Consider the following 14,113-nt stretch of genomic DNA (forward strand, 5'->3'; position numbering starts at 1 on the left):
GTCAGTGCTATGGCCTTCACAGACTGATGTATTCTCCATCACCATCATCAAAACACTGATTGAGATATTATTATTCAATAGTGTTCATCCATCCAGTACACTCCCAGCAGCATCTATACCAAGGCACATTGAAGCTCTTCATTGTGAGCCACCGCCGTATTAAAATACTTTCTAAACTTTATCTGTTAAACAATACACTACAGACACTACTGCTATATGCCACATATATACAGGATGCTTCATGGACACTATATGCCAAACGTTTGGAAGCAAAACTAATGTTTTTTAAAAAACAAAATCTGACTATATGTCTCTAATTATCTAAAAAAATCAAATTATGATCGAATCATATAACATTTGTAAATAATGTGGAGTTGGTGAGTGTTGGGATTATCAGGAAAAAATCTTTGGTTAAACTAGTTCTCAATAAATATGCAGTTTGTTGTTTATTGGTTGTTATCTAATTGCAAAAGCACATATGAAAGCACTTGCTTGCTTCCATACTTTTGGTCTATAGTGTACATGTCACATAAATCAAATAGCATTGGACAGTACACAGTGCTTTTAAAAGAATGTGCCTCCATTCGACCAAACAGTCTGCTGTTTTGAACTTCTAACATTATATTTATCATACAGTATAAACACCATATATTTGGATAAAAAGAAAGAAAAATGAAACAGATCTAAGTGTGCCTTGTTTTTCAGTAAAAGAAACAGTGTGTGCAGAAACATTATAATGAATTAATACTATAACTACTCACATTTAAGTGCACTAAATGTTCTATGTATGGCTGTAACATAGTTATAGGGCTACATTGCTACACCTGCTTTTTCCTGTCAGGAAGTTATATTGCATATTGAATAAAATATTTTTGTATGTGCAAGGATTAATATGGGTTCTTCATAAGGATTGAAGGCACACAATATACATATCAGTGCATTTTCTTTTAGAAGAAACCTACAGCCTTCTGCAATTTCAGTTATGATCATTACTCCTGAGATTTTTTTGAATCAGCTTTTAAAGACTAGAAATCAGAAATGTCAACTCGCATCATGCCCTCCAATTCAACAAGATTTCAAATCCTTGATTTCAGCCTTTGTCACCTTCAAATGAGGTATAGAGTCTCTTACACTGACCTGTTATTAAATCACACAGCTTTAAACTCTTGACAAGAAGTTAAAAAAGTGGTTATCAGTCCCATAGGTTTCATTCTTCAGAAATATTTGTTCCATAAGGACAGAGAGCAGAATGTCAGTGCCTCTAAATAATTTCTTTATGGGCTGGGCCAGATGGTCGGCGGAAGAATATACAACCAAGTATGATACAGACAATAATCAGGAAAGAGAGGACAAGCATGAGTGAGACATAACCCCCATAAGGCAGAAGTGGAGTGTCTGGAGCTTCAGCAGGGATCATGTTTGTCAGGTTCAGCATGTAACCCAGCGTCCAGCCAGCTTCACTATTCTTAATCTGCACAGGCACAAAATATTATCAGACACTGACAGCAAAAATCAACCATTTGGGATATCAGATTTAATCCCAATCAATCAAGCTTTGTGATCTTTGCATACCGTTTTGATGAATTCAGTGTTTTTCCAGTCATTAGTTGTGAATTTATATCCATCTTCAAGCAAGGATACGATATAGGTACCTGAGAAGCAATATTCTGCAAGATACTTCTCCTTCACTTTACGGTGTTTTTGCTTTAACTGTAACAGTGAACAGAGTTCAATATGAGAATTGTTTTAATTGTGAAATAAACAGACTAATGCTTTTTTAAGTTTAAAGAAAAAGAACTTACAGTGCCCCATGGTGTGGTGCAGTAAGCTTCCAGTATTTTTTTTGCCTCGTCTAAGCTGTGATCAGGGGTCACATTTAAAAAGTCCATGACAAAGAAATAAGCAGAAAATGCCTAAAAAACAAATACATATCAGTTACATGTATTTCTCAATGCACCCCATTAATATTATGTACAAGTGCAAGTGCTAAACTCTTTTCCTGAACATCCTTACCCCAAATCTTCCTGTCACAGGCGGCTGAAAGACGTCATTAAAGGAACATCTTGAATAACGACAGTGAGAAGTATTAAAGACCTCCTTGATTGCTTGGTTGCATTTATTCCAATTCCCAATACCTCTATGTGTGAAATTCTGTCCTTTCTGAGAATTGGTCAAATTTTTGACACAGGGGCTGTCAAAGACACTCTGAAAGCTCTTAATGATATTGTAGCCTGGATGGAAACAAGGGTCCTCCAGAATTATGTTATCTGTCTTAGGAAAGAACAGATGAAAATACGGGAATATTAGATTGGCTTAATATGTCTTAGACACGTACTCATTTATCTAAAATATCTCACCATATCTGCGTTTGGTTGTATTTGCTGTTCCAAATAAAGCTTTAGCACTTGGTCCTTTCCATAACAAAGGAAACTGTGGGTGTAAAGATGATAATCATTTCCATAGAGGCGGAAATCAATAGAGTTGTCTGAAGACTCCACTTGCTGTCCAGGCACGAAGGTGATCTGAGTGGAGGCTCCACCTAGGTCAAGAGCTCCCACAGTCCTGGAAGCCTGCACGTCAGCACACATACACACACTTTAATACTGTAATACAAATATAGTACAACACCAACTGATTAAAAATTGTTGCACTATTGACTAATGACAAACTCTCCTCTTTAATAAAGTCTGTAATATTAATTCATGTTGACCAGGCACCAAAAATGAAAGATAAAACATTGGAATAGCTGCTCTACCTTTCTGAAGTTTTCACTCAGGTAGTTGACAGTAATCCAGCCAAAAGCTCCCTCCTCTTGACCAGTGATAATACGAGCTCCTTGGTAGGAAAATGGGTACGTCTGAAGAGACTTCTCCACAGACGCCAACACTTTTTTGGAGTCAACATCATTTTCCATCCTTAACAAGACACAATATGTTATCTATAGTTATTTGCTACAGCACAAGTAAGTGTATATGCTGGTACATTATGCTGTTTTACACTGTACTCCAACACAATGGTTTTAACTTGCAAGGTGCAAGGTTATCACTTTCAAATCCAGTGTGCTGGTGTACAGAGCTAAAAAAACATGCATTGTGTTATTAGTATATTAGCAATAAAGCACAGGATGGGTTTGGTTGTCACATGGGTTGGTTGTTACAGCACATATACTGTATATCCAGCACATCGTGGGACAATTAAAAATGTCATCTCTCTGGCAACAAGACGGTTGATGTGAGGCAAAGTGGTGTGAATCTGTGAGGAGACAATTCTTCCTGCTGTGCTACTGTTCTTTAAAGTGCGAGTGTTATGCTTGTTACATAACATTACAGATTAGAGTTGAATAGTACAAAGTTGGTTACATGTGCAAAGTACTGATCCAGACATGAGTGTCATGATACATGTTTAGAAGGATGCACAATGTATATGATATTTACATGTACACATAAAAACATGTGCACATAAAAATTGCATGACTCTAGTATCAGAGTCTATATTTAACTGGTAGTTCAGTGGCTAAAGTTTTAGACTACTAATTAGAAGGCTGTGAGTTCTAATCCCAGGATCACTAAGTTCTGCCTCTGCCCCAATTTAGTTGTATAAATGTAAGTTGCTCTGGATAAGGGCAACTGGTAAATGTTGTAAATGTTTCTGTAAATGATCTGTGCAGTCCACTCCCATTTTCCCCTACTATGGTAGATCACTTAAAATCAGTGAGCAAAAAGTTTTTATTTATAAGGAAAGCATTTGTTTTTATCTGTTGTATACTGCACATAATGATTGTATTTAAATATTTGGACTTACTTGAGTAGTCTCATGCCTGCTGTGGCTCCCAGGTATACAGGAGTTTCAGGGTGTCTGTGTTTAGGTATGGTCTTCGTGGCATTATCCATACACTCCTTCAATGACTCACCAGCCTTCTCTGGAGTCTTTGAGTAACTGGAGATCCCTGGGCCTTTTAAAAATGGTGTCAGTTGCAAAGAACAGTAATTTACTTATTCAGGGAAACTCTAACACAAAGCACTTTTATTATAAATGAGACATTGCGGATGCATTATTGCTGGGACATAATTTGCTTATGGGAAAGAATGTAACCTTTTATTCAAGATGGAAGACCTTTCTCTTGGAAAAGGGAATCTATAATAAATTTAGTGTTCTCTTTTACCTTTTACACTGCACGCCTGTTTCTGCTTGACCATCCCAGTGTTGTTCTCTTTCTCAGCTGGCCATTCGTAGATATAAACAGATGTGTGGGAAGACCCTGCGTCAAGAACTATCCCGTACTGCAAAAGACAGGCATAAAAGAAGGGGGAAAAATCTAAATCTGGCTAATGTTATCAGGACTATGACCTGCTAGAACATGCCACACTCAAAATGTGTCTCCTTAACAGACATCATTAGAAAATAATTACAAATATGAACTGCAAATATGACATTGTTTGTGTGGTTCAGTGAGTTGTGAAAGATATATAAATCATTTACATCCTAAATAAGAATCCATGCAAGATTTCATACCTTGTATTTCTGTTGTAGAGGCTTGTTCTGTACAACTGCAATGGCCACCATTATGATGATTGCAGCTGCAATACCAGCAGTGGCAAGAAAGATATGTGGCCTGTGCCACGGATTCTTGACTTTCATTTCTAAGGAAGACAGTGAGAAGAGAGGGCTTGATATCATCTGTGCATAAACAAGTACTGCAACCCATGTTAAGGTTTACTTAATATGTTTTGGACATTTGGCAGTGTTTTTTTTTTCTTTTCGTCTTCTTTTACTTCACCATTTTGCATGGGAAATAACTGGCTAATGTCCACATGAATAACACTGAATTGCTTGTCATGTTGAAATAAGTCATTGTTTAGACAGGGAAAGGGACACCTGAATAAATCTATTTGGACTGTGAGCTTTGTGGAAAATCATATAAGGAATGAGCTAACATACTGTTTACATGTCTACTCTATATCAGATCCTGCCACTGCCCAGTGTTTAGACAAAGAGGATGAGGTGTTCTGCTCTGTTTTTGATCTAGTCTGGCCTTTGATTTTTCAAAACTATATCATTACAAAACATCCCACTGATTGCAGAAATAACTGTGTGTTTTTTTTTCCTTTTGTTTTGAGAATATTAAGACATTTTGATGATCCATCAGCTGTGTAAACAAAGTGCAGGTTTGTAATTTATGTTATTGTCTCCCGAAAATCACAGTAAGCAATATTTTTCTTCTCATATGTTCTACTTACTGCCAAAGCAACATCTAGAAATGATGTCATTATAGTTACCATTACGCCAGAATTTGAGGTTGCTGAAAATTAAGATCAGCATTATACAATGTGTTATGTGTTATGATAATACATGCTTTCAAAAAAGCATTAACAGATTTTACTATTAAGTCATACTGCCAGTTAGAGTTGAACAAAACAGGATTCTCCATTTGCTCTTATAACCCAGACCACCATCATCATTTGTGTTTACTTTACAAGACAAAAAACACAGAGTTAATCTCAGACTAAACCACAGCCATCTTTAGAGCACAATGGCCCACCCTTATCATAGCCTGTCTTAGTTCCTTTTTAGCACTGTCCTGTTTATTAGTCTATCTCCTGCTTTATTCTTTTGAGTTGTTAATATCCTTTATTTGTTCTAGAAAATCTTATTGCATGTGTTACAACATATGAAAGATCAAAATGTCACAGGACACCTATTCACCAATACAGCTACATTCTGGACATGGTTGGTCCTATGTTGCTGTTGTTTTAAATATATCTATTTGAACTTTGCTGATATATTGAATTCCTACAGGACTATAGCATCCGTTGTCTTTACTACTTATCCTACCCAGGTCATGGGACCCTGGAATCTATCTGAACCATTACAGGGCACAACCACACAAACACACTCAGGCACACCCAGTGGACAATTTAGTGATATCAGACTACTTTACGTGTCTTTAGACTAGAGGAGGAAACAAGAGCACCTGGGGGAAACCCTCAAAGCACTGAGAGAACATGCAAATTCCAAAAACACAGGGCAGGAATTTAAATACCAATGCCAATTTATCTTGATTCATGGGAATTGATAACTATAAATGTATAAAATTACTAGAAAATCTAAAAATATCTTGGTCCAACTAGATTTTTTTTACCTGTACAAAGTACAAAAGTTTCACTCTGGGTTTATCCTAATCACAGGAAGAGCACATGATAAACGAATAAATAGTTTGTTATGACTGTGGATGCGTCTCTCTAATAATACAACTAGATCTAATCTTTTTCACTATTGTTATATCAGTAGCATTGCTGTTCACCAGGGCTACTGTTTTCTCATGTCTCACCAGAGTGCTTTTAATGAATATAAGTAGCAAATCGAAAAACTCTGATCAAACTATCAAAACATCAAACATTATAGTTAGCATAAGTTAGGAAGTCATATGGTGGAGTATTTCCAGTAAATACTTCTGTCATAAAGCAGTATCTTTGATGTTTTCATACATATCAGACCATGTGTATACCATATGGAACCAGCCACTTTTATAGCTTGTGACTACAGTCAGAGCTCCAGGCAACCTATCTGTAAGTAAGTGAGTGAGTGAGTGAATAATTAAGTAAGTATGTAAGTAATGAGAAAGAAAGAAAGAAAGAAAGAAAGAAAGAAAGAAAGAAAGAAAGCTTTTAATAAACCTTTTTTTTCCTGCCACCTCTGTAAAAATAAGCACAGTGACTATCAAGCCAAAGAACCAGACTAACAAGTAATTGTAAAAATGATACTGAATTTTCCAAGGACCCACAACAGTGTGCCATGTAATACCGTGTTTTGTCACTACTTACTAAATTATATCTCGTCTATAAGCACATTACAGTATCACAATGTTTCTTTAGTGTTTCTCAAATGATTTCTTTAGGAGTCAAGGACATCATACTATGATATTTTTGTGAAAGTGGTTTCAACTAAAGCTACAAGCCATTCAAGGGCATGTGTTACAGTGATTTTGTGTCACAGCTAAAAATGCTCTTGCCTTAAACTCCTTTACCTGTGACAAAAATCACTAAAGCTATGCTCTCAAATGATGTACTGCTTTTACGATACGATGGAAAAAGCAATATGATGAAATCCAGTGTTCCATAAATAATTTATTTTTAATGATATTCACAATAAACCATTCTTCCATCACAAAAGGTCTTAGTGGTACGGTTTGGTTGCTAAGCAGCATAACAGGCAATGATTCAGGTATTCAAGAAGAAAACACTGGCTGTAGAGTAACTTTTTATTGTTGTTTAAAACCTACCATATTCTTCTGTATTTAAATGCTAACTTGCTTCTCTGAAAAATGTGTAGTTACTTAATCTTTACAATTTTATCTTAGCCCACTGTTATATATCCCAAGGGCAGTGTGATGCCAGAGTGACCAGTGTCTTTTGGAAATGGTAATTGTCTTGTGGATTGCTATGAATTCCTGGAGACCCCTGTACAAAACAGCAACAAACTCTACATTTCCTGCTTTGGAAGTCATCTGCTTGAAGTTTATTCAGGAAATTAAGTAGTTCGCTTGAAGTTTAGCCAAGCCATTACTATGGAGACAGTGAGAACAAAAAAGCATGAGTAAACTAATGTTGATATACCCTGGCAAGAAAAATGTGTTTCAGCTACATTGTTAAAGCAGTCAGGAAACACTCACCCATTTCCAGTATGTAAGCTTCAGTCCTTAATCCTTTATCCTATGGTAGTTTCCTATACGTTCATTAAAAGGAATTTGTATTTCCTTTCAGTTTTGCTGTCTTTACCACACTGTGTTTTAAAACGTGTAAAGAGAGTGTCTCCTGAAGCCAGAGTGTCTGGGACTGAAGAAGGCATAGCCGGATATGTGCATCATTGGTGAGGCTTGTCTGTACTTATCCTCATTTGGCTGAGGTAGTGCAATCCATTGATTGTGGTATAATATGTCTCAGAAGTCCAAAGTAAATAACAGTAGATCCTGCTTTATACCTTCCATAGTTGGGGTGGATTACAGTTAAGGGGATCTAATAACAATACATCTGAGTTCTTTAAAGCACTAATTGCTAAAATTGGACACTTTTAGCATTGCACCGACAGTTTGTTTTATGTAACAATAACACTCTTAGTAAAATGGATATGGACATTTTTCATGCTCTCTGTTATGACATTCAGAACAAACTCTTGTCATGGTCATGACACTGTTATGATAAATGGACATATTTCATAGAAGAGAATCTTTATAGAAAAGTTTACTCTATAGCAGCAGTTTGAAGGAACTGGTTTATTTTGCTCCTCTAGAGCAAAGAATTGCATTTGTTTGAAGTAGATCAGCTTGATAGCTAAATAAGTAAACATTCCTATATTACACAGCAGTGTCTGTTGAATTCTGATTGGTCCAGAGATGTTGATTATTTTTAAAAGAAACTCTCGGCTGCATAGGTTTATATCAGTGCGTTTATTCTCGATATGTTATTGTTGCTATAACAGTTTATACAGGGACCTGTGTGTCAGATATGCCACATAAACATTTTTTTTGTTTTTTCTTGTGAGCAGGTAGTAATTCAACATTTTCAGAGTCAAATTCTTCAGGGAGGAGTGCTTTCACTATAACATGACAAACTGCTTTCTTGTCTTATTCACCTTAAGGGTATAAAAAACAGAAACTGGTGAGGGAATGACATTTATAGCTCTTAGAACAGGAACTAACCTCTTTCAACGTTAACTATAACGATGCAGAGAAAACATATAATGTAATGCCATTTTTAAATGAATTATAAATAAATGTTAACACTGGCAAATTGTAGTAAAAGAAATAATTGATATTTTTTATATTAGCGATAGTAATAAGAACTTAAGGACTCAACAGATCATTTGTCTATCTGTAGGTGAATAGTGGTCATTCATTTTTTTTACCCATTGGTTGCTAGGTGAATTTGCAAATTCTGGACAATTCAGAATTAGAGTGGACCTTTTAGGAGAATATGATTGATTTGATGAGGATTCAGATTGTGAGCTCTGTAACTCAATTTCTACACAATCATAAAATTTGTAATGACCTGGAGAGGAGAGGAGAGGAGAGGAGGAGGCACTCAAGATCCGGATATTTGAAATTACGTTATGGTGAATGGAAATCTAATGGAGGTGTTTCCAAGTATACCTTTAGCCAAAAATTAGGTCTTGAGCCAACACAGTAATCTACTTGTCAGGCTGACAAAACCTTGCATTATCTGCACTTTGTGTAAGATATGTGTCATCTGTTTTAGCCACAAACATCATCTTGATCACTACTTCCCCACTGCCACTTTCACATTGCACTCTAGCAGACTGACTAAAAGACTACAGTCTCAACATGCTGCTTTATTGTTGGGTCATCAAATGAGTTGAAAAGAATCTTAGACATTTTAAAAGAAATTTTATAGACCGGTAATTAAGCTAAATCACCCATTTAAAGTAAAATGCCGTAAGAAAAGGTTATAATTGTCTGACTCACAATGTAAGAAAGACTGAATAATGATGTTTAATGCATGAGTGATGTCACCAGTGAGGAAGATATATGTCAGTTATATCAGTTAGGTCAAGCTCTTGGGGTCATAGAGTGACACATTCACTGCTTTAGGGAATGCATTTTTTATACCATGTTTAAGATAATGTCAGGGTTAGTCTGAAGAGGAAAAGAAACAAGGTTCTAGCAAGAATCTAGTTTTGAACTTTCCTATTAATCTTGTGTTTACTAAAAGACACAGGCAAGAGTTTTGATAAAAAGTAATGTCTAGAAAAATGCAACTGCCATGCAAGGATTGAGGTGCATGTTTGGGTGGTCTGCCTGGAGAAAAACCATGTTACATGATTTCTAGCAGATCAAAAAGTTCTAGCCATGTGTGACTACATATGGTCACACTTATGATGCTAACGTTTTTTTGTTCTATTTAGATTTGCTTTCAAACAAGTGCTTCAACTCTCTGGATGTAGATCTGGACAAAATTAAAATGTGATAAATTCCTCTTTAATTACAGGAAGTTTCTGTTTTTTAAAGAATTTATTGAGGGAGATGGATTTGGGTGTATTTTCCTGGTTCTTCAGTATCCCGTCACACCTCTACTAACAGTTTGATAGAAAGAATACTTGCAAATACTTTATGGGAATTTTATTTAAAGTAGGGCAAGGTATATTTTTTGAATCTTGACAAATGCCTACTCTGATACATAATGTCAAGTGAGTAATTGCTGTGCTGTTAGAGGAAATCAGCATGTCTGTGCTGTGTGGTCTGGATTTGAAATGACTAATGGCTGCAAGACTGAACTACACATGCAACACAACCCCCCTTCCATTTTTCCATGATGTCATCAAAGCACAATGGCCTTGTCTCAACAACAAAATAAGACAACGTTTTGTTATCTTTAATAGAAAAACTCTTATTATCGGTTATCTAAAAGGATCTGATTTCAAATGTATTTTCGCTTAAAAGGGACTGCCATCTAGTCTAATAACCCTGCCTGCCTGTTTACGATAGTCAGAGTGCTCAGAATTTGAAATAACTCACTAGTGATAAAGTCATCTATGATTCATTCATGCAACAATTCTACAGCATGCAAAACCAACAGGATCAATAAAGGATGTTACACTCCTTTCAAACTACAACCTATAGAGGTACACTTTCTTGCAGGGACACTCCTTAATTTGTTTCATCAGTCAATGCCAGGATAAGAATTCCTAGTACAATAAAACTTCCTCTACAGGAAGCTTTGGGGTACACGATGAATCACATTTTCTTTAAACTTCAGTCAACACATTTAAATATAGGAGGAATCACTTTAATTCCTAGAAACGGAAGTCCTACAATTTCAACACCTTTGTCTGAGTTTGGAATTCCGACCTCCATCTTAACAAAGGCATAGCTATAAACACATGCTCCATTTAATTTAGATTTTAGTCCCACAACATGCTGCTATTCTGAGGAACTTAGTATAAAAATGTAACCCATAACAGTGTCACAGTAAATACAAATGAGCTGAACATAAAACAATACTTTCCTGAGTTTTTAAGTCATTGTTCATGTTTTTATTATATTTTATTTTTTTTATGTCTGAGGTTATGTTATATGGCTGCATGCAATTACTTATGTTATTTAAATGTGGTTTCATTGTTGTTCTAAGTGTAGTTTATTAAAAACTGCTGTTAAGTTTTATGTGCATAGACATAGACATGCTAATGCATATTGTGAATTATTATTATTTGCATTGAAACTTTTTTTGTTTTAACAACACTTTTTAGTGGTACAGCAGCAGTCTAACAGCACATTGTTAGCTTATAAACCTGTCATATCTGCTTTTGGAGGAAACAGCTTTAACCAACCTGGAGACCATGGCTTTCATTCTAAATGTCAAAGATATATGACTTTCCATATCACCCCCACATACCCCCAGTATGTGGTAGCTAAGTGTTTAAGGTGTTGGACTACTGATCAGAAGATTATTGAATCCCACCAAGCTGCAACTGCTGGGCCCCTGAGCAAGGCCCTTATGCCTCAATTGTTTTACAACTGCCTCAATGGTCAGTTGCAAAATATATATATATTATATATATATTATATATATATATATATATATATACAGTATATATTCACTGTCACATGTTTGTGACATGGTACATTGTCATGTTTGAAGTAACCATTAGAAGTTGGTAAATTGTGGCCATGGTGAGATGCATATAATCAGCAACAATATTCAAATAGGCTGTGGCATTCACTTGTTGATTAATCGGTAATAATAGGCTCAAAGTGTTCTAAGAAAACATTCTTCATACCATTACATCTGAGGTGTTGTGCCAGATTCTGACCTTACCATCTGTGTATGTCAACAAATCTGAGATTCATCAGACCAGGCTATGTTGTCCCACCATTGAACTATCCAGTTTTTGTTGAGCCTCTGCCCACTGCAGCCTCAGCTTTCTTTTTTTGGCTAAAATAAGTGTATCCTGGCAAAATCCCAGGTTATGAACAGTTATAGAAATACTCAGACTACTCTGTCTGATACCAACAATCATGCCTTGATTAAAAAAAATCACTTAGGTCAAATTTTTCATTGATTCTGATGGTTGATGTAAACATTACCTGAAGCTGCTGGCCTGTATCTATATTATTTTATGCATTGATTTATTCACTGATTATTTCTACTTCTTAAATTTGAGAAACCCAAACGTCTATTTTTTAACCATTTGTCCATCATTAATCATTGATTTATCATTGGCAGCTACATTCATTTTGGGCTTTCATCATTGTGTTCTGTATAGCCTTTGCTTGCCTGTATGCATTTCCTCTCTGGCAGGGAAGCCTTGCTTGTCATAAATAACAACTAAAGCTGTTGAAAAAGGGAATCACTTGGGCCCCTCTTGGGGAACTTCCTCAATTGACACATGACTGGAATAATAAGGGAAGTTCACGAACAGAGCCTGGAAGTCTAGTTTGCCCAGAATAGTAAAATAAGGGGCTTATTGATGAAATGTGGGTGGTGACTAGCTCTATCATACAATATGAGGATAGAAAATTAACTTCAAAAATTTGAATATGTCCCATTTTAGGTTACATTTTTATACTCCTTTTTAAACTGTCAGCACTTTAATACATACAATAGTTAGAAAGTTTGCCAGCACTCTGTCTTCTAATGTGGGCTTGCTAGGTTTCCAGATGGCCTGTGTAAGCTAGCAGAGTGAACCTTTGTGTTGCATAACAGACTTTTCTCTCATTCTCCCCTCAGTTATAGTTTCAGACTTCAGCATTTCCAGCAATAAAACGACTTCCCTACCCCCTTCCAGACTCTTTGTCAGCCACAATTGTTTGGACTGAGCCCAGCAGCCAAGTATGGACACATTAGAAGCCCATTCACTGTATCATGTATTATTTTACAGGAGCTCCATAACCTCCATTACCTGCTCATCTGACCTTAATGGAAAGACAATATTAAATCAAGTATCCACTGATGTACTTCAATGTCTTCGAGAATACCTAATGCATTAATGCTGGGTGCAAAACATTCCAGTAGAACAGGCTATTTTCTCATAGTCTCAGGTTGACTGATACACTCTGAGTACTATGTGCTGAAGTTTTCTTAGGCAGATGTGATTCTAGGTCCTTTTCTACTGATTATGTTCTATTAAAATTTTTGGTAACATTTGAATAATCAATGTATTTTTAATTGATCTTATGGCAAAAACAAATCCAATTCCTATATTTTATGATTTCTCAGATATTGGTTTATGCTGAATGATGCACATCCTGTCTAAAAAGTAAAATAAATCACTTGATTTGCCTTAGACATTAAAGCATCCGGATAAGATATACACTCTGTGCTTTGAAGAAGAGCACAAGTCTTTTTCCAGACCAGGGGAAAGCATCTGTAAACCATCTGGTTCCAAGCAAAACCTGAAAACCTCAGCTTAACCCCTAGCTTTTTGTGGCCTTTCTCCAACCAGTCATAATTACATTTTACCAGCCAGATTACACATATACATAAAAAGTTGAGCATGTCCTACCTTGCTGTTCATCCATTTGTGCAGCCTTTTTAAAGTCCTTTCTTGCTTCCCCTCTTCGTTTTCTCTCTCTCTCTCTCTCTCTCTCTCTCTCTCACTCCCGTCCTGGGTCTCCCTCCTTTATCTCGGTTGTTGGCTTGTATTTCTCAGCAGGTCTTTTCCATTCTTGAGGTCCTTTATAAGTCGAGGGCAAGAGTGGGCGGGATTGCCTCCAGCTTTCCACCCTCCCTTCTTTCACTCGCACTCTCACAAACCCCTACTCACTAGCTCACTATCTCACTGTCTGCTCGCTAATGTCTAGTTCAGAATGGAGTATTTGTATGTGTGTCTACATAATGTGTGTGTGTTGGTGAGTGTGTGCATTGTAAAAGAGAACCACAGAGAATCTGAAAAGGAAAGTAAGACAGACTATCAGAACTATGGAAGAAAGACTTGGTTCCCCCAGCCTCAATTAATAATACACACACTCTCTCTCTCACACACTAGCTGGTATTGTCTCACCACCATTCGCTTTGTACCATGCCTGACTTCCGAGCCAAGCACTCATCAATCACAAAAGCATGTTTGTTTGTTTGTTTTTTTTCACAGAAAATATTCTAAA

At 36.4% G+C, this 14,113-nt stretch overlaps 1 protein-coding gene across 2 annotated transcripts; it reads right to left on the minus strand.

The window, feature by feature from the left end:
* Positions 1 to 869: 869 nt before the first annotated feature.
* On the minus strand, positions 870 to 13,760 carry entpd1 (ectonucleoside triphosphate diphosphohydrolase 1). Of its 2 annotated transcripts, none has more exons than XM_058406847.1 (10): positions 13,516 to 13,760; positions 4,513 to 4,640; positions 4,163 to 4,280; positions 3,802 to 3,952; positions 2,756 to 2,915; positions 2,358 to 2,570; positions 2,014 to 2,271; positions 1,803 to 1,913; positions 1,573 to 1,710; positions 870 to 1,471 (listed from the first exon to the last, which is right to left on the minus strand). In XM_058406847.1, the coding sequence occupies exons 1-10, from the start codon at positions 13,529 to 13,531 to the stop codon at positions 1,262 to 1,264; spliced, it is 1,503 nt and encodes a 500-aa protein (XP_058262830.1). In that variant the 5' UTR covers positions 13,532 to 13,760; the 3' UTR covers positions 870 to 1,261. The 2 variants fall into 2 exon arrangements, with proteins under 2 accessions (XP_058262830.1, XP_058262831.1); XM_058406848.1 differs by lacking the exon at positions 13,516 to 13,760 and adding an exon at positions 7,670 to 7,817.
* Positions 13,761 to 14,113: the final 353 nt, after the last annotated feature.

This window comes from Hemibagrus wyckioides, linkage group LG13 (assembly GCF_019097595.1).
Source record: "Hemibagrus wyckioides isolate EC202008001 linkage group LG13, SWU_Hwy_1.0, whole genome shotgun sequence".
Taxonomy (NCBI): domain Eukaryota; kingdom Metazoa; phylum Chordata; class Actinopteri; order Siluriformes; family Bagridae; genus Hemibagrus; species Hemibagrus wyckioides.

Bases quoted from the DNA above. Each gene is read 5' to 3' on its own strand.
- entpd1 (XM_058406847.1), bottom strand. The intron at 2,571-2,755 runs GTAGAGCAGCTA...GCTGACGTGCAG, and splicing joins TGAGTGAAAACTTCAGAAAG to GCTTCCAGGACTGTGGGAGC. The intron at 1,914-2,013 runs GTAAGGATGTTC...TTTGTTTTTTAG, and splicing joins CTGTGACAGGAAGATTTGGG to GCATTTTCTGCTTATTTCTT.